The 27,334-nt window shown below is 43.1% G+C and overlaps 1 protein-coding gene across 1 annotated transcript in view; it reads right to left on the bottom strand.

Annotated features, from left to right (window-relative positions):
* Window positions 1-27,334, bottom strand: part of HDGFL3 (HDGF like 3) — a 140,448-nt gene that overhangs the window by 4,006 nt on the left and 109,108 nt on the right. Inside the window, exon 7 of the mRNA XM_077263647.1 lies at window positions 3,194-3,280. Within this exon, the coding sequence (XP_077119762.1) occupies window positions 3,224-3,280 (57 nt within the window). The 3' untranslated portion in view covers window positions 3,194-3,223. The remainder of the gene's footprint in view (window positions 1-3,193; window positions 3,281-27,334) is intronic.

The following is a 27,334-nucleotide window of genomic DNA, read 5'->3' as shown; positions in this document are numbered from 1 at the left end:
GACGTGGCATGCTCACCAAAGGTGTCTGCCTTCTACAAGACAGTGCACCAGTTCACAACTCACATGTTGCCCAAATGGAAGCATGCTCCTGTGGCTTTGAAATTCTACCGCATCCCCCTTATTCACCCGACCTCTCACCATAGGACTTCCACCTCTTTCCAACAATGAAGTTATTTTTGAAGGGCATTTTCCAGATGATGAGACTCTGATTTCCGAAGTCACAACATGGCTTTTGGAGCAACCTGTCGACTTCTACAAGCGAGGTGTTTACAGTTGCATAAAGAGATGGGGGAAATATGTGTCCCTAGGTGGCACCTATGTAGAGAAGGACTAATAACTGTGCCAAGTTTCATTGCTCTCAGTCCACAGGAAGTGGGTCAGGTGAAATCTTTAATGAATGCCCCTTGTAGATGCCTTAAATTGGCAGCACAACAAACATTTTTACAATTAATTGGAAATGGTAAAGTATATTCTCACATAAATCCAGAAGAATTTGAAGCTTTCGATATTGTACAGGTAAGAAGAATAATGTAAATGCTATTATAAACAGGTTTTCACAAAATCACAAGTTATCCCTTTAGAACAGGGGAAAACCTGCTGATTGCTGAAAATGTGACCAATTGGACCCTCAGAATGGATGTCTATAGAGCCCTACCTTTATTGTAGTGAAGTTGCATAAGCTTGGCATCCTCCCTATTTATCACTGAAACTGATGAAAATATAGTGCTGTATTTGGCTTTCTCAGCAGTCCCATAGACATTGATTGGATAGGAGGCCATATGCAACTCCACTATATTTAAGACAGAGCTTTACAGAAAGCCGTTCTAGGGATCATTGAGGGACCCATCGGTCAACCCCAGGCGATCATCAACTTATCCACAATGAATATTGTTTTTTGGGAAAAACTCCTTTAATAGCTAGTTTAGTAATTAGAAAAAAAAAAAAAGGTCTTCAACCTTTCTGTAGCTAAAAGCCACATTCAAAGAATTCAGATGAAGTTAAGCCACAACAAAAAACGCCTGCACATCTGACAGATTGCAATTCACGGTTTACAGCTAATTACTAACATAAACAGAAGAAACAACAAGGATGTGCTAATAAAGTCTAGGTTAACGACGTTGGCTCAAGTGCTGAAACCCTTGGAGACATTATTTATAATAATATGTTGCCCATTGTTGACAAGCCATTTTCAGGGCCAAGTAGTTGAGGAACATTTCAGTAAGAGCAGAACAACCGCAGTGTCTACGCCCCATGTGCTCTATAACTGTCTATTACTATAATGTACCATAAGTCCCAGTTTATAGGAGTTGAAGCAAAGAATCAGACTCAGCAATTGTATAAAATATTGTAAGTCAGTCAGCTTGGTGAGAAGGCAACAACTGTTGGTGCAATTATTAGAAAAGGATGGTAAGGAGGTAAGGATGATTCTGAGAAAGGTCAGGAATAAGCCTAGATTAAAATCCTGCAGGGCACGTAAGGTCCCCCTGCTCACGCCAGCACATGTCCAGGCCTGTTTGAATTCGCCAATAACCATCTGGATGATCCAGAGGAGGCATGGGAGATGGTCATGTGGTCAGATGAAACCAAAATAAAACTTTTTGCCAACAACTCCACTCGCCGTGTTTGGAGGAAGAAGAAGGAGGAATACAACCCAAAGAATACTGTCCTAACTGTGAAGCATGGCGGGAAAAACATTATACTTTGGGAGTGCTTTTCTGCAAAGGGGAAAGGACCACTGCACCATATTGACAGGAGGATGGATCGGGTCATGTATTGAGCCATTTTGGCCAGCAACCTACTTCCCTCAGTAAGAGCATTGAAGATTGGTCGTGGCTGGGTCTTCCAGCATGACAATGACCTGAAATACACAGCCAGGGCAACTAAGGAGTGGCTCTGTAAGGCCAGTCTCACACCTCCCCTATGGGAGGTGGAGCTGCATATTCATCCCTGTAATGAGCGGCACCACGTGAAAGCTCATACAGGACAAGCTGCGACGCTGAGAGGAGGCATCGAGGGAGCTGGGTGAGTATTTTATTTCCAGCGGGCGGGCGCACAGGGGGTGGGAGGCGGGAGGTTACCGGGAACTTTATTTTAACCACAAAAAAACAAAAAAAACAATGATTTTTCATTCCTTCTCTCCAGCGAACGCTGCTGCGAAGGAATGAATTCCGACTTCAGCACCCAAATCAGGGTACAGTGCTTACTGTAGCGCTTTCTCCTGCACGGCACACGGACGGCACACGGACAGCATCCGTGTGCGGTACGTGTTTACACGGACCCATTGACTTTAATGGGTCCATGTGATCCGTGCGCTCCCACGAACACGGACATGTCTCCGTGTTTTTCACATGGACACACGGTCCGCGAAAACACGCTGACATGTGCAGCGACGCATTGATTTTATTGTGTCTACGTGAGTCAGTGTCTCTGGTACGTGAGAAAACTGTCACCACACGTACCGGAGGCACTGACGTGTGAAACAGGCCTATGAAGCATTTCAAGATCCTGGAGTGGCCTAGCTAGCTTCCAGACCTCAACCAAATAGAAAATATTTGGAGGGAGATGAAACTCAATGTTGCCCAGTGACAGCCCAGAAACCTGAAAGATCTGGAGAAGATTTGTATGGAGGAGTGGGCCAAAATCCCTGCTGCAATGTGTGCAAACTTGGTCAAGAACTATAGGAAATGTCTGACCCCTGTCAATGCAAACAAAGGTTTATGTACCAAATATTATGTTCTGTTCATCTATTGTATCAAATACATATTTCATGCAATAAAATGCTAATTAATGATGCAAAAATCATACAGTGTGATTTTCTGGATTTTTAAAAAATAGTCTGTCTCTCACAGTTGAAGCGTACCTACAATAAAAATTCCAGACCTCTCCATTCTTTGGAGGTGGGAAAACTTGCAAAATCTGCAGGGTATCAAATACTTATTTTCCCCACTGTATTTGCACAAATTATGAGATTAAAAGCACACACATTTATGTTCCAGGGAAATGGTATTATATCTAATAATTAACTGATAGTTATCACATCCCTTTATCTACAGTAAAAACTAATAGGGAGAAAAGATGAACAAATCTAAATATGTTCATATTTTATCAATATATATAGCAAGACAGTTCTTGTGGATCTGAATGTGTGCAGTACCTCAGGTCCTATCACAAGGATAAATGACTGTATGCTCACCAAATCTTGCCTGTGCGCCACTAAGATTTATCATTTCTCTTTAGCATCTGTGCATTTCTTACGGGATCCAGCTCTTGCATGTACATTCTGCAGGAAAATCACATAACACATTGTGTAAAACCTTTTGTTCAAGCAGAAACAGTTTAATGCACTTCTCATGCTGGATCTAGTATGAGGCTGAGAAGTCAGTACAGCGTCACAATCATACACTGACAGATACATTAAATGCAGCTCACACAGCAAGGTGCCTTCATGATTGCTACTTATGCTACGATTTTCATCAACTTTTCATGGACACATTTTATCAGGTGAAATAAATCTCATAACAGAAGATCAAAGAACGGTTTTAAAGATTTGACTTTAGAACTTTAGAATCCATTCCTGGTTTTACCTCAAACATATAAATAGAAAAAAAGAAAATGCTTCAGAATCAGTTGAATAACTAGTTTTACACAACCTCCGATTAATATGGAAGCTTGGATTGGCCACGCATGAATGTCTGTTTCGGCTTGTGTCCTAGGTCATGGGTCTTCCAGTAGGACAATGACCCCAAAGATGCTGAAAGAAGAACCCAGAAATGGATGGAAAAAGCGCTGGAGAGTTCTGAAGTGGCCAGAAATGAATCCGGATCTAAATTCCATTGAACACCTGTGGAGAGATCTTAAAATTGCTGTTGGAAAAGTCACCCTTCAAATATGAGAAACCTGGAACAGTTTACAAAAGAATAGTGGTCCAAAATTCCAGTTGACAGGTGCAAGAAGCTTGATGGTTATAAGAAGCGATTGACTGTAGTTATTTATTCCAAAGGGTGTTCAACCAACTATGTGGACCATTTTTGGGGTTCTGTGTGAAATGATTTCCAATTTGCCTTTTTTCTATTTTTTTTTTTGTGTTGTTCCAATACACACAAAGAAAATACACATTGTGTATAACGAAACGTGTAATTGTAATACTTTTCTGAGAGAAATACTTAATTTTCTGGAAGAATTTCAAGGGTGCCAACACTTTCGGCCATGACTGTATACTATGTTGCATATAAAGATTTCCAGGATGCAACTTGACAGCATGTTTTGTAGTGAAAAGTATTTTTACCACAGTTGTAGTGTAATTATGACACCTGAGTGTCCAGTTTATATGGCAAAACAATTGGTTCTAAAAAAAAAAGACCTAACAGTTAGTTAGTGTCCACTATAAATGCAGATGCTTAAGCTATTTCATGTCAAGAAAATGAAATTTCTACTAGTAAATAATGTCTGTGTAAAAATGTAACAGAAAGGTCTATGAAAATGGTGCACACTTAAAAACACTGAGGGTAACTAAATTTTTTGTTTAGTCTTTTACATTTTATGTAGGTTTAGTGTGGAGAAGCAATAACTGGCATATCTGGCTTTGACTGTGCTTATCCTGAGTGAATGATATATAGATTATTTTGTGAGTAATGTACATTTTCGTATGTACAGCCTATATAACAGTGCACCTCATAGATTGCTTCAGCGCAGGGCCAATAGAGAACCACGTCTGAATAATGACTGAGGTTTTGCTGCTGTCATTTATTGTACAATTCCTGAACTGAAGAAAAACACAAACCATTGAATCAGCAGTTGTCTCAAGAGTTCATTCTCTTGCACACACCACCTAACTGAATTTCATTTGTTATATCCCAGTCTGCATGTTTTCTCTATCATTTGTTTCCAAATAAAGGTTATTTCATCAGTTGAAGCCCCATGCTGATGGCTGCGATTTCATTGGCCCTCCAATGAAGATTTTTCATGAACTCTGTATATGTGGATGTAGTGTGTGGTAATATACTCACCTACTGCCATCTTCTCTTGTGATCAGCACAGTTCTGCTCTGCTTCTCAGTGATGTCATTGCTCTTCAGACTCTGTGACACTGTGCTCTGTGTAACCCGAAGTGGCTGTTATATTGTAAGCTTATGGAGCGTCAGAACGGGGCGGCAAAAAATTACACTGTATAAGAGATTTCCGAATCACAAATAAGAGTGATCCGGATAGTCTGAAGAGCAGTGGTGCCACTCACAAGAGGAGCGGAGGGTGCTGGATACTGGAGAAGGCGGTGGTGAGTATATTATTATACAAACTACACGACATGCACATATACACATTTAATAAAAAAGATTTAACCCCTTAGTGACAGAGCCAATTTGGTACTTAATGACCGAGCCAATTTTTACAATTCTGACCACTGTCACTTTATGAGGTTATAGCTCTGGAACGTTTTAACGGATCCCGCTGATTCTGAGACTGTTTTTTCGTGACATATTGTACTTCATGTTAGTGGTAACATTTCTTTGATATTACTTGCGATTATTTATGAAAAAAACGGAAATATGGCGAATATTTTAACATTTTGCAATTTTCAAACTTTGTATTTTTATGCCCTTAAATCAGAGAGATATGTCACAAAAAATAGTTAATAAATAATTCCCACATGTCTACTTTACATTAGCACAATTTTGGAAACAAATTTTTTTTGTTTGTTTGGGAATTATAAGGGTTAAAAATTGACCAGCAATTTCTAATTTTTACAACACCATTTTTTTTTAGGGACCACATCACATTTGAAGTCATTTTGAAGGGTCTATATGATAGAAAATAACCAAGTGTGACACCACTCTAAAAACTGCACCCCTCAAGGTGCTCAAAACCACATTCAAGAAGTTTATTAACCCTTTACGTGCTTCACAGGAACTGAAACAATGTGGAAGGAAAAAACGAACATTTAACTTTTTTTTGCAAACATTTTACTTCAGAACCATTTTTTTTTTAATTTTCACAAGTGTAAAAACAGAAATTTAACCATACATTTCTTTGTGCAATTTCTCCTGAATACGCCGATACCCCATATGTGGGGGTAACCCACTGTTTGGGCGCACCGCAGAGCATGGAAGAGAAGGAGCGCCGTTTGACTTTTTCAATGCAGAATTGGCTGGAATTGAGATCAGACGCCATGTCGTGTTTGGAGAGCCACTGATGTGCCTAAACAGTGGAAACCCCCCACAAGTGACACCATTTTGGAAACTAGACCCCTTAAGGAACTTATCTAGATGTCTGGTGAGCACTTTGAACCCCCAAGTGCTTCACAGAAGTTTATAACGTAGAGCCGTGAAAATAAAAAATCGCATTTGTTTACACAAAAATGATCTTTTTGCCCGCAAATTCTTATTTTCACAAGGGTAACAGGAGAAATTAGACCACAAAGCTTGGAAGAGAAGGAGCACCATTTGAGTTTTTCAATGCAGAATTGGCTGGAATTGAGATCGGACGCCATGTCGCGTTTGGAGAGCCCCATATGTGCCTAAACAGTAGAAACCCCCCACAGGTGACCCCATTTTGGAAACTAGACCCCTTAAGGAACTTATCTAGATGTGTGGTGAGCACTTTAAACCCCCAAGTGCTTCACAGAAATTTATAAAGTAAAGCCGTGAAAATAAAAAATCCTTTTTTTTTCCCCCAAAAATGATTTTTTAGCCTGCAATTTTTTCTCAAGGGTATCAGGAGACATTGGACCCCACCTGTTTGTCCTGAGTATGCTGATACCCCATATGTGGGGGGCATTGTTTGGGCACCCACCGGGGCTCGGAAGGGAAGGAGCGCCGCTTGGAATGCAGACTTTGATGGGATGGTCTGCGGGCGTCATGTTGCATTTGCAGAGCTCCTGATGTACCTAAACAATAGAAACCCCCCACAAGTGACCCCATTTTGGAAACTAGGCCCCCCAAAGAGCTTATCTAGATGCTAGATGTGTGGTGAGCACTATGAACCCCCAACTGCTTCACAGAAGTTTATAATGTAGAGCCATGAAAATAAAATTATATTTTTTCCACAAAAATGATATTTTCACCCCCAAATTTTTACTTTCACAAGGGTAACAGGAGAAATTGGACCCCAAACTTTATTGTGCAATTTATGTTGAGTAGGCTGATACCCCATATGTGGGGGGGACCACTGTTTGGGCTCATGGCAGAGCTCGGAAGGGAAGGAGCGCTGTTTTGGAATGCAGACTTTGATAGAATGGTCTGCGGGCGTTATGTTGCGTTTGCAGAGCCCCTGATGTACCTAAACAGTAGAAACCCCCACAAGTGACCCCATTTTGGAAACTAGACCCCCCAAGGAACTTAGGCTACTTTCACATTAGCGTCGTGTGACGCACGTCGCAATGCTTCGTTTTGGACAAAAAACGCATCCTGCAAAGTTTCCCGCAGCATGCGTTTTTTCTCCATACACTTGCATTAGCGACGCATTGCGACGGATTGCCACACGCCGCATCCGTCGCGCGATGGATGCGTTGTGTTTTGGTGGACCGTCGGCACAAAAAAGTTCCATGTAACTTTTTTTTGTGCGTTGTGTCTGCCATTTTCGACCGCGCATGCGTGGCCGAAACTCCGCCCCGGAACTCACAATGGGGCAGCAAATGCGTTGTAAAACTGCATCCGCTGCCCCCGTTGTGCTACAATAACACACTGTCCGTCGGGCCGACGGTTTGCGACGGCCCGTACCGATGGACTAGTGTGAAAGTAGCCTTATCTAGATGTGTGGTGAGAACTTTGAATGCCCAAGTGCTTCACAGAAGTTTATAATGCAGAGTCGTGAAAATAAAAAATATTTTTTTTCCACAAAAAAACATTTTTTAGCCCCCAAGTTTTTATTTTCACAAGGGTAGCAGGAGAAATTGGACCCCAAAAGTTGTTGTCCAATTTATCCCGAGTACGCTGATGCCCCATATGTGGGGGTAAACCACTGTTTGGGCGCACGGCAGAGCTCAGAAGGGAGCGAGCACCATTTGACTTTTTGAGCGCAAAATTGGCTTTCGTGTTTGGAGACTCCCTGATGTACCTAAACAGTGGAAACCCCTCAATTCTAACTCCAACCCTAAGCCCAATACACCCCTAACCCTAATCCCAACCCTAACCTTAACCCTAATCCCAAACCTAACCCTAATCCCAAACGTAACCCTAATGCCAACCCTAACCCTAATACCAACCCTAGCCCTAACCCTAACTTTAGCCCCAACCCTAACCCTAAATTTAGCCCCAACCCTAACTTTAGCCCCAACCCTAACCCTAGCCTTAACCCTAAATTTAGCCCCAACCCTAACTTTAGCCCCAACCCTAACCCTAGCCATAAGACTACTTTCACACTTGCGTCATGTGGCATCCGTCGCAATCCATCGTTTTGGACAAAAAACGGATCCTGCAAATGTGCCCGCAGGATTTCCCATAGACTTGTATTGCCAACAGATCGCGACGGATGGCCACACGTCGCGTCCGTCGTGCACTGGAACCGTTGTGTTTTGGCGGACCGTCGTCACAAAAAAGTTCAATGTAATGTTTTTTTTGTACATCGCGTCCGCCATTTTTAACCGCGCATGCGCGGCCGTAACTCCGCCCCTTCCTCCCAGGACATAGACTGCGCAGCGGATGCGTTGAAAAACTGCATCTGCTGCCCACGTTGTGCACAATTTTCACAACGTGCGTCGGTACGTCAGGCCGACGCATTGCGACGGCCCCGTACCCACGCAAGTGTGAAAGAAGCCTAACCCTAGCTCTAACCCTAAATTTAGCCCCAACCCTAACCCTAAATTTAGCCCCAACCCTAACCCTAAATTTAGCCCCAACTCCTCTAGCTGCCGGCCGGCAGATCATGGCGGGCGCACTGCTCAGGTGCCCGCCATTTTCTTACCGGATGAAGAAGCCGGCGGGTAGGAGGGGACGCAGGAGGACCCAGGGTCACCGGTAAGTATAACAGGGTCCCCGAATCCCACTATTTCTCTGTCCTCTGATGTGCGATCACATCAGAGGACAGAGAATCGCACATCGCTTTTTTTTTTTTTTTGCGGCCACCGGTAAACAGTTAATTACCGGCGATCGCAAAACAGGGGTCGGTAAAAACCGACCCCGATCATGTTCTTTGGGGTCTAGGCTACCCCCGGCAGCCGAGACTCCAAAGATCTTCCGGTTGCCGGCTGGCACACTGCGCCCGCCATTTTTTGGAGCCATCGGAGCACCGGGGGAGACAGGTGAGTATCGGGGGGGCGATCGGGGACCCCATTTCTCTGTCCTCTGATGTGCGATCTCATCGGAGGACAGAGAAATTAAATGGGAAATCGCGTTGGGTTTTTTTGCGACCGCCGGTAAACGGTTAATTACCGGCGATCGCAACCCGGGGGTCGGTAAAAAACCCCCGAATCATGTTCTCTCGGGTCTCGGCTACCCCTGGCAACCGAGACCCCAGAGAAAATCTGACTCTGGGGGGCACTATTCACTTTTTCCACAGCGCCGTTAATTAACGGCACTGTGGTTTAGGTACCCTTAACTGCCGCCGTTAAAAGGCGTATCGGCGGTCGTTTAGGGGTTAATTAATAAAACTTAATGTGGGCTTCTTTAACCCATTTCTGACATTGGACATATTCAGCATGTCATGGTCAGCTGGTACTTCCCAACCTTAGACAGGCTCTGAGCGTGCGATGACAGCTGAGTGTCAGCTGATTCTGATGGGTCACCAGGCTACGGCAAGCCCCTCAGGCCATGCACAGAGCACAGTCTCAGGGACTTGTGTCAGTGCAGCACTAACAGTTATAATCTATTGCAATGCTCATGCATTGCAATGGATTATAACTGCGATCAGGTTGCTGAAAGTAAAAGTCCAATAATGGCACAAAGAAAAAAAAAAAAAATTGTAAAAATATTTGAAAAAAAAAAAAAAATCTGAAAATAATAAAATATAATACTGTATATACTCTAGTATAAGCCGAGATTTTCAGCTCATTTTTTTGGGTTGAAAGTCCCCCTCTTGGCTTATACTCGAGTCATACCCAGGGGTCGGCAGGGGAGGGGGAGCGGGGGCTGTCTAATTATACTCACCTACTCCTTGCGCGGTCCGTGCAGGTCCCTGATTCTCCGGGCGCCGGCAGCTTCTTCGTGTACTGAGCGGTCACATGGTACCGCTCATTACAGCAATGCATATGCGGCTCCACCTCCCATAGGGGTGGAGCCACATATTACCACTCAATACAGAAGCTGCGGCGCCGGGGAAATAGGGACCGCGCCAGGAGCAGGTGCGTATAACGGGGAGGGGAGCGCAGCGCTGGGTGATATTCACCTGCTCCTCGTTCCGGCACCGCTCCGTTTTCAGCGTCTTCTGCAGTGACGCTCAGGTCAGAGGGCGCGATGATGTGGCTAGTGCGCGCCCTCTGCCTGAACGTCAGTGCAGAAGGCGCTGAAGATGGAGCGGCGCCGGAACGAGGAGTAGGTGAATATTGAAAGTGCCGGGGGCCTGAGCGACGGAGAGGTGAGTATGTGATTTTTTTTTTTTTAATCGCAGCAACAGCAAATGGGGCTGTAGTGTCTGTATGGAGCATCTTATGGGGCCATAATCAAAGCCATAATCAACGTTTGTGCAGGATTATATGGGGCAAATTTCTTTATGGAGCATCTTATGGGGCCATAATCAACATTTGTGCAGCACTATATGGCGCAAATATCTTTATGGAGCATCTTATGGGGCCATAATCAACATTTGTGCAGCACTATATGGCGCAAATATCTTTATGGAGCATCTTATGGGGCCATAATCAACGTTTGTGCAGCACTATATGGCGCAAATATCTCTATGGAGCATCTTATGGGGCCATAATTAACGTTTGTGGAGCATTATATCGGGTAAGTGTCTGTATGGAGCATCTTATGGGGCCATAATCAAGGTTTTTGCAGCACTATATGGGGCAAATATCTTTATGGAGCATCTTATGGAGCCATAATCAACATTTGTGCAACATTACATTGTGCAAATGTGTCTATGGAGCATCTTATGGGGCCATTATTAACCTTTATGCAGGATTATATGGGGCATATTTTAATATGGAGCATCTTATGGGGCCATCATAAACTTTATGGAGCATTATATGGGGCTCCTGATTCAATATGGATATTCAAAAACACTTAACCTACTGATGTCTCAATTAATTTTACTTTTATTGGTATCTATTTTTACTTTTGACATTTACCGGTAGCTGCTGCATTTTCCACCCTAGGCTTATACTCGAGTCATTAAGTTTTCCCAGTTTTTTGTGGCAAAATTAGGGGGGGTCGGCTTATACTCGAGTATATACAGTATATATATTTAAAAAAGGGAGGGGGGATTTGGGTGGGACACAATGATTTTTCATCTAACAAAAAGTGGAATAAAACATGACAAATGTAAATGCAAATGGTATCTCTGAAAACATCATCTTGTTCTGCAAAAACAAGCTGTCATGCAGCGCCATCAGTGGTAAAATAAAAAATGTATAGCTCTCAGAAAACAGCGATACAAAAATAATAATTTTTTTTTCTACAAAAAAGTTTTTACTGTGTAAAAGCGCCAACCCCCCAAAAAAAACTATACACAGTGCCTTGTGAAAGTATTCGGCTCCCTGGAACTTTTCAACCTTTTCCCACATATCATGCTTCAAACAAAAAGATACCAAATGTAAATTTTTCGTGAAGAATCAACAAGTGGAACACAATTGCGAAGTTGAACGAAATTTATTGGTTATTTTAAATTTTTTGGGAAATTCAAAAACTGAAAAGTGGGGAGTGCAATATTATTCGTCCCTTTTAGGGTGCGTGTCCACTGTCCGGATTAGCTGAGGATTGAACGCTGCGTACAACTGCAGCGTTCAATCCGCAGCGTCCAGATGTTACAGCATAGTGGAGGGGATTTTATGAAATCCCGTCTCCACTATGCGTGCGAACACGCACCTGGCGGCCCTGCATTTACGGACATGCAGCGCATCTTTTTAGAAAGCAGCATGTCCGTTTACCTGACGCTGCGTCGCCGCTAGGTAAATCACAGGGCCCTATGAATGGGGTGCGGAGATTCCGGATGTGTGCAATGAACACATCCGGAATCACCGCGCGTATAGAAGTAGGGGGGGGGCGCTTTGGGCGGAGCGGGTTTTCCGCTCCATCCAAAGCGCCGGCAATCCGGAACGTGGAACCTTACTTTCAGTGCAGCAAACTCACTTCAGAAGTTCATTGTGGATCTCTGAAATATACAATGTTGTCCTAAATGCCTAACCCCTTAGTGACGGAGCCAAATTTTTGAAATCTGACCAGTGTCACTTTATGTGGTAATAACTCTGGAACGCTTCAACAAATCCCAGTGATTTCGAGATTGTTTTTTCGTGACACATTATACTTTAAGATAATGGTAAATTTAGGTTGATATGTTTTGTGTTTATTTATAAAAAATATCAGAAATTTGAGAAAAATGTTAAAAAATTAGCAATTTTCAAACTTTGAATGATTATCCCTTTATTCCAGATAGTCATACCACAGCAAAACATTACTAAAGAACATTTCCCACATGCCTGCTTTACATCAGAGCCATTTGTAAAATGTTCATTTATTTAGTTAGCATTTTAAGAGGTTTAAGAATGTAGCATTAATTTTTCATTTTTTCAAGGAAATTTACAAAATGTATTTTTTTTAGGGACCTATCCATGTTTGAAGTGCCTTTAGAGGTCCCATATATTGGGAAACCCCCAAAATTATACCATTTTAAAAACAGCACCCCCTGAGATATTGAAAACTGCTATCCGGTAGTTAATTAACCATTCAGGCGATTTTCAGGAATTAATGCAAAGTGGCATGACAGAAATGAAAATGTGTATTTTTGCCACCTAAATGCCGCTAACTTCTGAACAGGTCCCTGTAGCCGGCAGACTCTAAGGCTGCCATTTGGTCATGAATTGCCATGGCAAACATCAGGACGACACAATCATGATCTGAGGGCACCAATTGGGATAAAGAGGAAGCCCCAACACTCTGTTAACCATTTATAATGATGTAGTCACTATTGACAGCAGCATCTAAGGGGTTAAACAGATATGGATGATGCAAATACTGATCGTGGCTGATGCAGCAAGTAGTCAGCTATAGTGTACAGCCGACAGCTGCTGGATTGTTACCTGTATGGGGGTGCTATTCTTTTATATCTCAGGTCAGTTAAAAGACGTATTGGCGGTCATTAACCCCTTCACCCCCGGAGCTTTTTCCGTTTTTCCGTTTTCGTTTTTCACTCCCCTCCTTCCCAGAGCCATAACTTTTTTATTTTTCCGTCAATTTGGCCATGTGAGGGCTTATTTTTTGCGGGACGAGTTGTACTTTTGAACGACGTCATTGGTTTTAGCATGTCGTGTACTAGAAAATGGGAAAAAAATTCCAAGTGCAGTGAAATTGCAAAAAAAGTGCAATCCCACACTTGTTTTTTGCTTGCCTATTTTGCTAGGTTCACTAAATGCTAAAACTGACCTGCCATTATGATTCTCCAGGTCACTACGAGTTCATAGACACCTAACATGACTAGGTTATTTTTCACCTAAGTGGTGAAAAAAAATTCCAAACTTTGCAAAAAACAAAACAAAACAAAATTGCGCCATTTTCCGATACTTGTAGCGTCTCCATATTTCGTGATCTGGGGTCAGGTGAGGGCTTATTTTTTGCGTGCCGAGCTGGCGTTTTTAATGATAGCATTTTGGTGTAGATACGTTCTTTTGATCGCCCGTTATTGCATTTTAATGCAATGTCGTGGCGACCAAAAAAACGTAAATCTGGCGTTTCGAATTTTTTTCTCATTACGCCATTTAGCGATCAGGTTAATGCTTTTTTTTTATTGATAGATCGGGCGATTCTGAACGCGGCGATACCAAATATGTGTAGGTTGGGGGTTTTTTTTATTGATTTATTTTGATTGGGGCGAAAGGGGGGTGATTTAAACTTTTATATTTTTTTTATTTTTTTCACATTTTTAAAAACTTTTTTTTTTTACTTTTGCCATGCTTCTATAGCCTCCATGGGAGGCTAGAAGCAGGCACAGCCCGATCGGCTCTGCTATGCAGCAGTGATCATAAGATCGCTGCTACACAGCAGATTTGCAGGTGTGCTGTGAGCGCCGACCACAGGGGGGCGCTCACAGCCACCGGCAATCAGTAACCATAGAGGTCTCAAGGACCTCTATGGTTACAATGGAGGAGCATCGCCGACCCCCGATCATGTGACGGGGGTCGGCGATGCGCTCATATCCGGCCGCACGGCCGGATGCGGTAGTTAAATGCCGCTGTCTGAGTTTGACAGCGGCATTTAACTAGTTAATAGCGGCGGGTGATCGCGATTTCACCCGCCGCTATTGCGCGCACATGTCAGCTGTAAAAAACAGCTGACATGTCGCGACTTTGATGTGCGCTCACCGCCGGAGCGCACATCAAAGCGGGGGTCCCGACATGTGACGTACTATACCGTCACATGTCGGGAAGGGGTTAAGGGGCTAATAATGATAAATATAATTCACCTGTGTGTAATCAAGTCTCCGTATAAATGCACCTGCTCTGTGATAGTCTCAGGGTTCTGTTTGAAGCACAGAGAGCATCATGAAGACCAAGGAACACAACAGGCAGGCCCGTGATACTGTTGTGGAGAAGTTTAAAGCCAGATTTGGATACAAATTGATTTCCAAAACTTTAAACATCCCAAGGAGCACTGTGCAAGCGATCATATTGAAATGGAAGGAGCATCAGACCACTGCAAATCTACCAAGACCCGGCCGTCCCTCTAAACTTTCATCTCAAACAAGGAGAAGACTGATCAGAGATGCAGCCAAGAGGCCCATGATCACTCTGGATGCTTGCCTCATACCAGGGCCGGACTGGGACTAAAATTCAGCCCTGGCATTTGAAGTTACACAGGCCCACTTGTCGCATGGTGACTGTATAATATCTTTGTACACTTGTAGGCAGGGCCGGTTTTAGGCAAAGTGGGGCCCTAGGAAAAGTTTAAAATGGGTCCCCAAATGCTAACATATTGCACATCACACAGAAGCCTTTCTGTTGTATTTACGTGCGCTGAGTTCAGGCCGCTAAACGAGTTTGATCGACAATACTGAAGTTGTTCAACGCTTGTTTCCCGGCCTCTTTCCACCAGCTGAGGAATAATGATGAGACAGAACGATCACTAATAGATCACCATACAGTATCATGTTTTCAGCAGCACATCTACAGTTTACACAGGCAATGTGCTGCTGACAACAAGGCTTTTTGTTCCAGCAAAAACAATCCGAATATGCAGCATTTTACTTGTTTAGTAAAATACACCCCATAGTCCTCCATATATTATAATGTGCTCCATAGTCCTCCATATAGTATAATACACTCCCTATAGTCCTCCATATATTAAAATACACTGCTCAGTCCTCCACATAGTATAATACACTCCTCATAGTCCTCCATATAGCATAATACAATCCTCATAGTCCTCCATATAGCATAATACAATCCTCATAGTGCTCCATATAGTATAATGCACCGCCACAGTCATCCATGTAGTACAATTCACTTCCCATAGTATAATGCACCCCATAGTTCTTCATATAGTCTAACGTATTCCCCATAGTCCTCGATACAGTATAATGCAGCCCACATATAGTATAATGCAGCCACCCCAGAGTATAATGCAGCCACCCCAGAGTATAATGCAGCCACCCCAGAGTATAATGCAGCCACCCCACAGAGTATAATGCAGCCACCCCAGAGTATGTAACCCCCATAAAATATAATACAGCCCACCTCCCCATAATATATAATGTAGCCCCCCATAGAATATAATGCAGCCCCCCATAGTATATAACGCAGCCTCCCCCATAGAATATAATATACCCCCACAATAGTATATAACACAGCCACATAGTACATAACATGGCCTCCCCCATAGAATATAATATACTCCCCATAGTATATAGCAAAGCCCGCATATTATATAGCACAAACCGCATAGTATACAGCACAGCCTGCATACTATAGCACAGCTCGCATAGTAGATAACACAGCCCAGTAGTATTCAGCACAGACCACACAGTAGTATACAGCACAGACCACACAGTAGTATACAGCACAGCCCACGTAGAAGTATACAGCACAGTCCACACAGTAGTATACAGCACAGCCCACAGAGTAATATATACAGCACAGCCCACAAAGTAATATATACAGCACAGCCCACAGAGAACTATATACAGCACAGCCCACAGAGAACTATATACAGCACAGCCCACAGAGAACTATATACAGCACAGCCCAGAGTACTATATAAAGCACAGTCCAGAGTACTATATAAAGCACAGCCCAGAGAGTACTATATACAGCACAGCCCAGAGAGTACTATATACAGCACAGCCCAGATAGTACTATATACAGCACAGCCCACAGAGTACTATATACAGCACAGCCCACAGAGTACTATATACAGCACAGCCCACAGAGTACTATATACAGCACAGCCCACAGAGTACTATATACAGCACAGCCCACAGAGTACTATACACAGCACAGCCCACAGAGTACTATATACAGCACAGCCCACAGAGTACTATATACAGCACAGCCCACAGAGTACTATATACAGCACAGCCCACAGAGTACTATATACAGCACAGCCCACAGAGTACTATATACAGCACAGCCCACAGAGAACTATATACAGCACACAGTAGTATACAGCACAGAGCACAGCCCACAGAGAACTATATACAGCCCACAGTAGTATACAGCACAGAGCACAGCCCACAGAGAACTATATACAGCACAGAGCACAGCCCACAGAGAACTATATACAGCCCACAGTAGCATACAGCACAGAGCACAGCCCACAGATAACTATATACAGCCCACAGTAGTATACAGCACAGAGCACAGCCCACAGAGAACTATATACAGCACAGAGCACACAGTAGTATACAGCACAGAGCACAGCCCACAGAGAACTATATACAGCCCACAGCAGTATACAGCACAGAGCACAGCCCACAGAGAACTATATACAGCCCACAGTAGCATACAGCACAGAGCACAGCCCACAGATAACTATATACAGCCCACAGTAGTATACAGCACAGAGCACAGCCCACAGAGAACTATATATAGCACAGAGCACACAGTAGTATACAGCACAGAGCACAGCCCACAGAGAACTATATACAGCCCACAGCAGTATACAGCACAGAGCACAGCCCACAGAGAACTATATACAGCACAGAGCACAGCCCACAGAGAACTATATACAGCCCACAGCAGTATACAGCACAGAGCACAGCCCACAGAGAACTATATATAGCACAGAGCACACAGTAGTATACAGCACAGAGCACAGCCCACAGAGAACTATATACAGCCCACAGTAGTATACAGCACAGAGCACAGCCCACAGAGAACTATATACAGCCCACAGCAGTATACAGCACAGAGCACAGCCCACAGAGTACTATATATAGCACAGAGCACACAGTAGTATACAGCACAGAGCACAGCCCACAGAGAACTATATACAGCCCACAGTAGTATACAGCACAGAGCACAGCCCACAGAGAACTATATACAGCCCACAGCAGTATACAGCACAGAGCACAGCCCACAGAGTACTATATATAGCACAGAGCACACAGTAGTATACAGCACAGAGCACAGCCCACAGAGAACTATATACAGCCCACAGTAGTATACAGCACAGAGCACAGCCCACAGAGAACTATATACAGCCCACAGCAGTATACAGCACAGAGCACAGCCCACAGAGAACTATATACAGCCCACAGCAGTATACAGCACAGAGCACAGCCCACAGAGAGCTATATACAGCCCACAGTAGTATACAGCACAGAGCACAGCCCACAGAGAGCTATATACAGCCCACAGTAGTATACAGCACAGAGCACAGCCCACAGAGAGCTATATACAGCACACAGTAGTATACAGCACAGAGCACAGCCCACAGAGAACTATATACAGCCCACAGTAGTATACAGCACAGAGCACAGCCCACAGAGAACTATATACAGCCCACAGCAGTATACAGCACAGAGCACAGCCCACAGAGAACTATATACAGCCCACAGTGGTATACAGCACAGAGCACAGCCCACAGAGAACTATATACAGCCCACAGTAGTATACAGCACAGAGCACAGCCCACAGAGAGCTATATACAGCACACAGTAGTATACAGCACAGAGCACAGCCCACAGAGAGCTATATACAGCCACAGTAGTATACAGCACAGAGCACAGCCCACAGAGAGCTATATACAGCACACAGTAGTATACAGCACAGAGCACAGCCCACAGAGAACTATATACAGCCCACAGTAGTATACAGCACAGAGCACAGCCCACAGAGAACTATATACAGCCCACAGCAGTATACAGCACAGAGCACAGCCCACAGAGAGCTATATACAGCCACAGTAGTATACAGCACAGAGCACAGCCCACAGAGAGCTATATACAGCACACAGTAGTATACAGCACAGAGCACAGCCCACAGAGAACTATATACAGCCCACAGTAGTATACAGCACAGAGCACAGCCCACAGAGAACTATATACAGCCCACAGCAGTATACAGCACAGAGCACAGCCCACAGAGAACTATATACAGCCCACATCTCTTCTCTTCCTCCCCTCACCTCCTCCGAGAATGGCCCCACAGTCCAGAAAAAAAAAACTCTCCTCACCTCTCCTCGTGCCCCGCGTTGCTTCCTGGTTCCTGCTCCTGTCTCAGCAGCTGCAGTCTGCCCGGGACACAGCAGGTGCGCGATGATATGACATCATCGCGCACCCGCAGTGTCAGAGGCAGAGCGGGGAATGATGGGAGAGGAGCGTCTGTAGACGCTCTCCTCCATCATTGCATTCAACTGTACCGGCGTCTATACGCCGGTATAGTTGAATGCGACGGCGGGGGCGGCGGATTGAGCGGCCCACCACTGGCACCGGCCCTTCTGGCATTTGCCAGAAGTGCCCTATGGCCAGTCCGGCCCTGCCTCATACAGTGCTATGGTGTTGTCCCAGGAGTTACTCTGATTTTACCATGTTGGATTAAAGTTTTATATTTTACAAGAAGCTGGAACCATTTTTATTTTCTTTGTGGAATCACTCTGGATGAACTGCAGAGATCTACAGCTGAGGTGGGACAGTCTGTCCATAGGACAACAATCAGTCGTACACTGCACAAATCTGGCCTTTATGGAAGAGTGGCAAGAAGAAAGCCATTTCTCAAAGATATCCATAAAAAGTGTTGTTTAAAGTTTGTAACAAGCCACCTGGGAGACACACCAAACATGTAGAAGAAGGTGCTCTGGTCTGATGAAACCAAAATTGAACTTTTTGTCAACAATGCCAAACGATTTGTTTGGCGGAAAGGCAACACAGCTCATCACCCTGAACACACCATCCCCACTGTCAAACATGGTGGTGGCAGCATCATGGTTTGGGCCTGCTTTTCTTCAGCAGGGACAGGGAAGATGGTTAAAATTGATGGGAAGATGGATGGAGCCAAGTACAGGACAATTCTTGAAGAAAACCTGTTGGAGTCTGCAAAAGACATGAGACTGGGACGGAGATTTGTCTTCCAAGACAATGATCCCAAATATAAAGCAAAATCTACAATGGAATGGTTCACAAATAAACGTATCCAGGTGTTAGAATGGCCAAGTCAAAGTCCACACCTCAATAAAATCGAGAATCTGTGGAAAGAGCTGAACACTGCTGTTCACAAACGATCTCCATCAAACCTCACTGAGCTTGAGCTGTTTGCCAAGGAAGAATGGGCAAGAATTTCAGTCTCTCGATGTACAAAACTGATAGAGACATACCCCAAGCGACTTGCAGCTGTAATCGCAGCAAAAGGTGGCGCAACAAATTATTAAGTTAAAGGGGCCGAATAATATTGCACACCCCACTTTTCATTTTTTGAATTTCCACAAAAATTTTAAATAAACAATAAATTTCTTTCTACTTCACAATTGTGTTCCACTTGTTGTTGATTCTTCACCAAAAATTTACATTTGGTATCTTTATGTTTGAAGCACAATATGTTGGAAAAGGTTGAAAAGTTCCAGGGAGCCGAATACTTTCGCAAGGCACTGTAAGTGTGCAATCCTGAAGAATAAAGCTGCCTTATCAATTTTACCACACGCTTAACGGCATTCAAAAAAACAATTCCTGAATTGCTCGTTTTTTGCAATAGAAAGCAATCGGAAATGGTACCCATAAAAATGCCAACTCGTCCAGCAAAGAACAAGCTATCACATAACTGTGTTGGATGAAATATGGAAAAATTATAGCTCTCAAAATATGGCGACGCAAAAACTATCTTTTAGTGTGTGATAGCAGCCAAAAAAATGATATAAATCTGGTATCACTGTAATCGCACCGATCCGAAGAATAAAGTCGCCTAATCACTGATACCCCACGAGGAATGGCGTAAAAAATAAATAAAACCAATTCTTCACCTGGTGTTGATTTTTTTCATTCCACCTCCCAAAGTTCGCAGTAAGGCTCAGAGCACATTTACCCTGCTCTCTACACTGAGCGCTTACAAAGGGGTTTCCGTGTAAATCTGTGAAATACGTGATACAGACGCACTGCGGAAGATTCCCTGCTAATCACATCACTCGGTGACTTAGCTAGAAACCCCAAAGTGCTGAACGTAGAGCACCAGATAAATGTGATCCCAAATGTTATGTAAAATGTTCCCGATAAAAGCTACAACTCAAACCACAAATATAGCAAGACCCCACTCAGGTCCGCCACCTGTCAATGGAAATATAGGGGGCTTCCACGTTACTGGTAGCACAAAGGCTCCGGAAAAGCGCTATGGCTCCTCGCATCCCAAAAGAAATCAAGCTAAATCTGTGTCCCAAATCCCCCTCATCCTTCTGAACCCCACAGTGTGCTTAAACCACATTTAGCATCCACATGTTTGTCATTTCTGTAGAGATGAGAGTCCGCCTAATTTACAGTTGCGTGTTTCCAGAAGCATGATATGGTCACTACAACGTACTGGTCATTACAACAGTAGTTTGCAATTTTTAGTCCGTAATATCCACTGCTGCCTGTTTCTGGAAAACACCTATGGAGTCAAAATCATCACTACACCTGTAGATAAATTCCCAAAGGGCTAAATTTCCAAAATGGGGTGACTTGAGGGCGGATTCTGCTCTTCTAGCACTCAGGGGCTCTGTTTATGGAGTCCGCAAAGCATTCTAGGAAAATCTGCGCTCCAGGAGGCAAATAGCGCTCCGTCCCTTCAGAGTCTAGCTGTATGGCTATGCAGCATTGTGCAGCCACATATAGGGTATTTTTAAATTTAGCAGAAATTGTAGGATACATTTTGGTGCCAATTGTACCCATTTCTCCTTGTGAAAATGCAATGGGACTAAAACAATTTTTTTGTGATAAAAATGTAATTATTTGTTCTTGACAGCCCAATGGTATCAAATTCTGTGAAACACCTGCGGTGTCAATCTGATCACTGCAACCCTAGATTAATCCATCAACAGGTGTATTTTGTAAAATGGGGTCACTTATGAGGAGTTCTGCTGTTCTGGCACCTCAGCGACTCCCCCAGTGGGTCATGGCACCTGCAAACCATAACAGTAAAATATGCACCATAACCAGGGGCTGGCTGGCAATTTTCAGCCTGGGGGGCAATCACAAGGCAGTGGCCCTCGAGTTGCGGTGGCCCTCCTTTTCCCTGCTTATATCTGGCCACTACATTAAAGTAGCAGAGATAACAGGCTTTAAAAACAGGCTGGTACACAGATATGGGAACTGAACGGAGCTTGCTGCATAGATATGGGAGCAGAATCGAGCTTACTCCAGAGATATGGGAACAGAACGGAGCTTACTACAGATATGTGAGCAGAACAGAGCTTACTACTGAGATATTGGAGCAGAACAGAGCTTATTATAGAGATATGGGAGCAGAACCGAACTTACTAGATTCAGAGATATGGGAGCCGAACCGAGCTTACTGCAAAGATATGGGAGCAGAACCGAGCTTACTACAGAGATATGGGAGCAGAACCGAGCTAACAGCAAGGAAATTGGAGCCGAACCAAGCTTACTGCAGAGATATGGGAACAGAACGGGGCTTACTACAGAGATATGGCAGCAGAAACGAGCTTACTACAGAGATAAGGGAGCAGAACCAAGCTTACTACAGAGATAGGGGAACAGAACCGAGCTTACTACAGAGATATGGGAGCAGAAACGAGCTTACTGCAAAGATATGGGAGCAGAACCAAGCTTACTACAGAGATATGGGAGCAGAACCGAGCTTAGTGCAGAGAAATGGGAGCAGAACCGAGCTTATTGCAGAGATATGGGAACAGAATCGACCTTACTACAGAGATATGGGAGCAGAACCAAACTTACTACAGAGATATGGGAGCAGAACCTAGCATACTACAGACATAAGGGAGCAGAACCGAGCTTACTAGAGAACTAAGGGAGCAGAACCGAGCTTACTACAGAGATATGGGAGCAGAACCGAGCTTACTACAGAGATAAGGGAGCAGAACCGAGCTTAATAAGTCTACTACATGGAACCAAGTCTGGTACATAGAAACTGGAGCAGAACTGAGATTACGACATACATACAGTACCATAATCTAGATTACTACATTGATAGAGTACCAGAACCAAGCTTACTGCTTAGATATGGTGCCATAATGGAGCTTACTTACAAACATACACACAACAATACAGCTACACAGTGCCTAGTAGTATCACCACTACACAGAGAATACATAATATTATAATATCACCATTACCTTTACATGAAACTACATTCTATACAAAGACCAATGATGCCACCATACACTCCCTGACAGAAGTTATGTTGCTTATCCATGTTATGTAAATAAAAGCTTATAACCTGATGTTAAATTCATCCATTGGTTGTATAAGTTATTCTTTTGAAAGCTGGAACCCTCCAAAATGTGATTTAGGTTAAGAAAATAAATTGTTATCAAAGCAGAAATATTGATCAGTTAATAGACACAGAATGGTCAGATTTTGGCAAGACAAAATTTTTGTTGCCCACAGACAAATAATTAACTTAAAATACAAATATATGTTGCATAACATTGGTGAATGAAGTTGTGGTGCTCATCTAGATTCTTTGGTTTTGTCTTCCAAGCTTCCTCTTTCATCCTTCCCCAAACATGCTCAATGATGTTCATGTCTGGTGACTGGGCTGGCCAGTCCTTGAGCACCTTGATCTTTTTTGCCTGGAGGAACTTTGTTGTAGAGATGGATGTATGAGATGGAGCACCATCCTGCTGCAGAATTTGACTCCTTTTATGATTTGGAATATAAGCGGTAGCTAATACTTCTTGATATTTTAGGCTATTGATATTGCCTTCCACCTTGCAAATGTTTTGCACACCCCCATACTGAAGGTAACCCCAGACCATGATCTTTCAAACACCAAATGTAACTGTCTTCTGGGTGTATTTTGGATCCATACTGGCTCCAGTAAGTCTCCTGCAGTGTTTGTGGCAGCTGTGGTGTAATTCTACTGAAGAGAAATCCATCTTCTGCCACTTTTCCAGTGTCCATCTATTTAGCAGGCTGTGGGAGTTTGTAAATGCCACACGTTTTTTTATTTGCCTTTTGTTTAGTGCTGGCTTCTGGGCACTGATTCGACCATGGAGGCCATTTTAAGACAGAATCCTACAAACTGTTCTAGTTGACACAGGTAAAGGTTTAGGTGTGCACTCAGCCTTAATATGGTGAGGTGCTAGTGTAACGGACCAATGGCCCAGAATAACAGTAAAAGTTAAGTTCACTGCACTCTCTCTAGGTTTCTTATGCAAAGTCTGGTATAAATTTATTATACATAAACTGGGAGCGTAACAGAATATTACAGCATCTGTGATTTTTTTTATATACAACGTTTCGGCTCAACCAGAGCCTTTGTCACGTAATCGCTTGTTCCAGCTAAGATAGTGATACACAGAGAAGGCGGAAAGTCCCAACGGTGCAATATAAGCTCTATTGTAATCTAAATGTCCGCCTATGGAAGATCCTGATCAGTAGTGTGGACCTGCAGTGTCTGTTATGACAAGCGGCGCTCCCGCGCCTTGCTAACGATCGGCGTGTCACGTGCGGTGAATATAACTTTTACTAGTTGACACAGGGACTTGAGGTGACCAGACCTGTTGGAGCTCTGCTGCTGTGGAAGAGGGGCTTGCTTTGGATTTTCTAACCAACAAACATTCCTCCTGAGCAGTTGTCTTGCGGGGTCTGCTGGACCTGGGCTAGTCAAACACATCTCCAGTCTCTTCAAATCTTTTTTTAAATTCTTTGTACTTGACGCTGAGACACATTAAAGGTGCCCGCCACCTCTGCAGTGGATCTGGTCTTCAGCCTCTTGATAATCCAGGCTTTGGTCGCAGGGTGGATTTTTGGCATGTTGTCAAGAGCTCAAGTTGCAGTTCAAGTGAAGGTCTGGGGTGCTGGGTTTCTTTTTATACACACACACTAAATAACTGATCATTTACTGAGCACAGGTGAGGATGTAAACTAGGATTGGGTGCATTATATGACCAGGCGACAAAACTTTTGTCTTGCTAAAATCTGACCATTCTGTGTCCATTAACTGATCAATATTTCTGCATTGATGTCAATTTATTTTCTTAACCTAAACCACATTTTGGAAGGTTTCAGCTTTCAAAAGAATAATTTATACAACCAATGGATGAATTTAACATCAGGTTATAAGCTTTTATTTACATAACATGGATAAGCGACATTACTTCTGTCAGGGAGTGTACAACTTTTACTACTAGTATACTACAATACTGATCATTAATTTTAAAAAAGCACAACACTAAGTGCCATTGTATACAGGAACTCTGTATTTACGGTCAGTGTAAAGATACTACAGTGATCACTGGTGACATTATACACAGGAGATCTGTATAAGGTGTCAGTGTACAGGTAATACAGTGATCACCACTGCCAGTGACATTATACACAGGAGCTTTGTATATAGTATACAGTGTATAGTGTCAGTGTACAGGTAATACACTGACTAACTAGTGATGTCTCTAGCTGAAGTCCTTCATCTTTGCTTTTCATTTTCATCCAGCACAGACTGCCATCACTTCTTCCAGCCAGGACTCGTCTCTGCATAAAATAACACAGTTACCTAGAGCATGGCTTCCAGACCACATTCCCCATTTTTTCCCTTTCTTCTACACCATGTTCCAAATTATTATGCAAATTATATTTTTCTCGGATTTTCCTAAATGGTCGGTGCAAATGACAGTCAGTCTAATAAAAGTCATCACCCGTTAGAGTATACATCAAGTTTTATTGGAGAAACCTCCCAATGATAACAGTATAATCTCCAAAATTAATAAAAACTCAAAATGCACTGTTCCAAATTATTAGGCACAGTAGAATTTCTAAACATTTGATCTGTTTTAAAGAACTGAAAATGCTCATTTGTGGAATTTGCAGCATTAGGAGGTCACATTCACTGAACAAAAAAGATATTTAACTCCAAAACATCCTAACAGGCCAAGTCACATGTTACCATAGGAACCCTTCTTTGTTATCACCTTCACAATGCTCGCCTCCTTTGAACTTGTGAGTATTTGGAGAGTTTCTGCTTGTATTTCTTTGCATGAAGTCAGAATCGCCTCCCAGAGCTGCTGTTTTGATGTGAACTGCCTCCCACCCTCATAGATCTTTTGCTTGATGATACTCCAAAGGTTCTCTATAGGGTTGAGGTCAGGGGAAGATGGTGGCCACACCATGAGTTTATCTCCTTTCATGCCCATAGCAGCCAATGACTTAGAGGTATTCTTTGCAGCACGAAATGGTGCATTGTCAGCATGAAGATGATTTTGCTCCTGAAGGCACGTTTCTGCTTTTTATACTATGGAAGAAAGTTGTCAGTCAGAAATTCTATATACTTTGCAGAGGTCATTTTCACACCTTCAGGTACCTTAAAGGGCCCTTCCAGCTGTTTCCCCATGATTCCAGCCCAAAACAATTCTCCTCCATCTCCTTGCTGACGTTGCAGCCTTGTTGGGACATGGTGGCCATCCACTACTCCATCCATCTGGACCACCCAGGGTTGCTCGACACTCATCAGTAAACAAGACTGTTTGGAAATCAATCTTCATGTGTGTCTGGGCCCACTGCAACCGTTTCTGCTTGTGAACACTGTTTAGGGGTGGCCGAATAGTAGGTTTATGCACCACAGCAAGCCTTTGAAGGATCCTACACCTTGAGGTTCGAGGGACTCCAGAGGCACCAGCAGCTTCAAATAATTGTTTGCTGCTTTGTAATGGTATTTTGGCAGCTGCTCTCTTTATCCAATTAATTTGTCTGGCAGAAAACCTTCCTCATTATGCCTTTATCTGCATGAACTCTGTCTGTGCTCTGTTTCAGTCACAAATGTCTTCACAGTATGATGATCACTCTTAAGTTTTCATGAAATATCTAATGTTTTCATACTTTGACCAAGGCATTGCACTATTTAATGCTTTTCAGCAACAGAGAGATCCTTTTTATTTCCCATATTGCTTGAAACCTGTGGTCTGCTTTATAATGTGGAACATCATTTTTAAGTAGTTTTTCTTTAATTAGAATCACCTGGAAAACTATGATCACATGTGTTTAAGATTGATTTCAGTGATCCACTGAGCCCTGAGACACAATACCATCCACGAGTTTATTTGAAAAACAAAACAATTAAATCTTTATGACACTTATATCCAATTTGCATAATAATTTGGAACATGGTGTATACTAGACATCTGAATACAGAGGTGCACCCACAAACAATATATAATTGGTTATTATGCAACCTCATAGATTGTAAGCTTGCGAGCAGGGCCCTCATTCCTTTTGGTATCTGTTGATCTATGTGTTTATTGTTATGCTTAATGTCCATTGTCTGTACAAGTCCCCTCTAAAATGTAAAGTGTTGGCACTATAGAAATAAAATAATCATAATTATTATTATTAACCGACCATTCCAAATATAAATTATAATCCACCACTGTGCACCCACTAACTTTAAATAGCCACTTTCCTCATTTAATATATAAATTAATTAGCACCTGTACTCTTTCCCCCAATTCATTACCAGTCACTTCATCCTTAACGCCCCCCACTATGTACCTACCACTCTAACCCTAACCCCGATTCATTATAGTTACATGCCCCTCCCGCCCCAATTCATTGTCATGTCTTTCTCACCCTCTATTCATTATCAACTGCTCTACCCCACA

This window comes from Ranitomeya variabilis, chromosome 5, assembly GCF_051348905.1.
Source record: "Ranitomeya variabilis isolate aRanVar5 chromosome 5, aRanVar5.hap1, whole genome shotgun sequence".
Taxonomy (NCBI): Eukaryota; Metazoa; Chordata; class Amphibia; order Anura; family Dendrobatidae; genus Ranitomeya; species Ranitomeya variabilis.
Note: the sequence above shows the minus strand (reverse complement) of the source record. Positions and strands in the feature narration are given on the sequence as shown.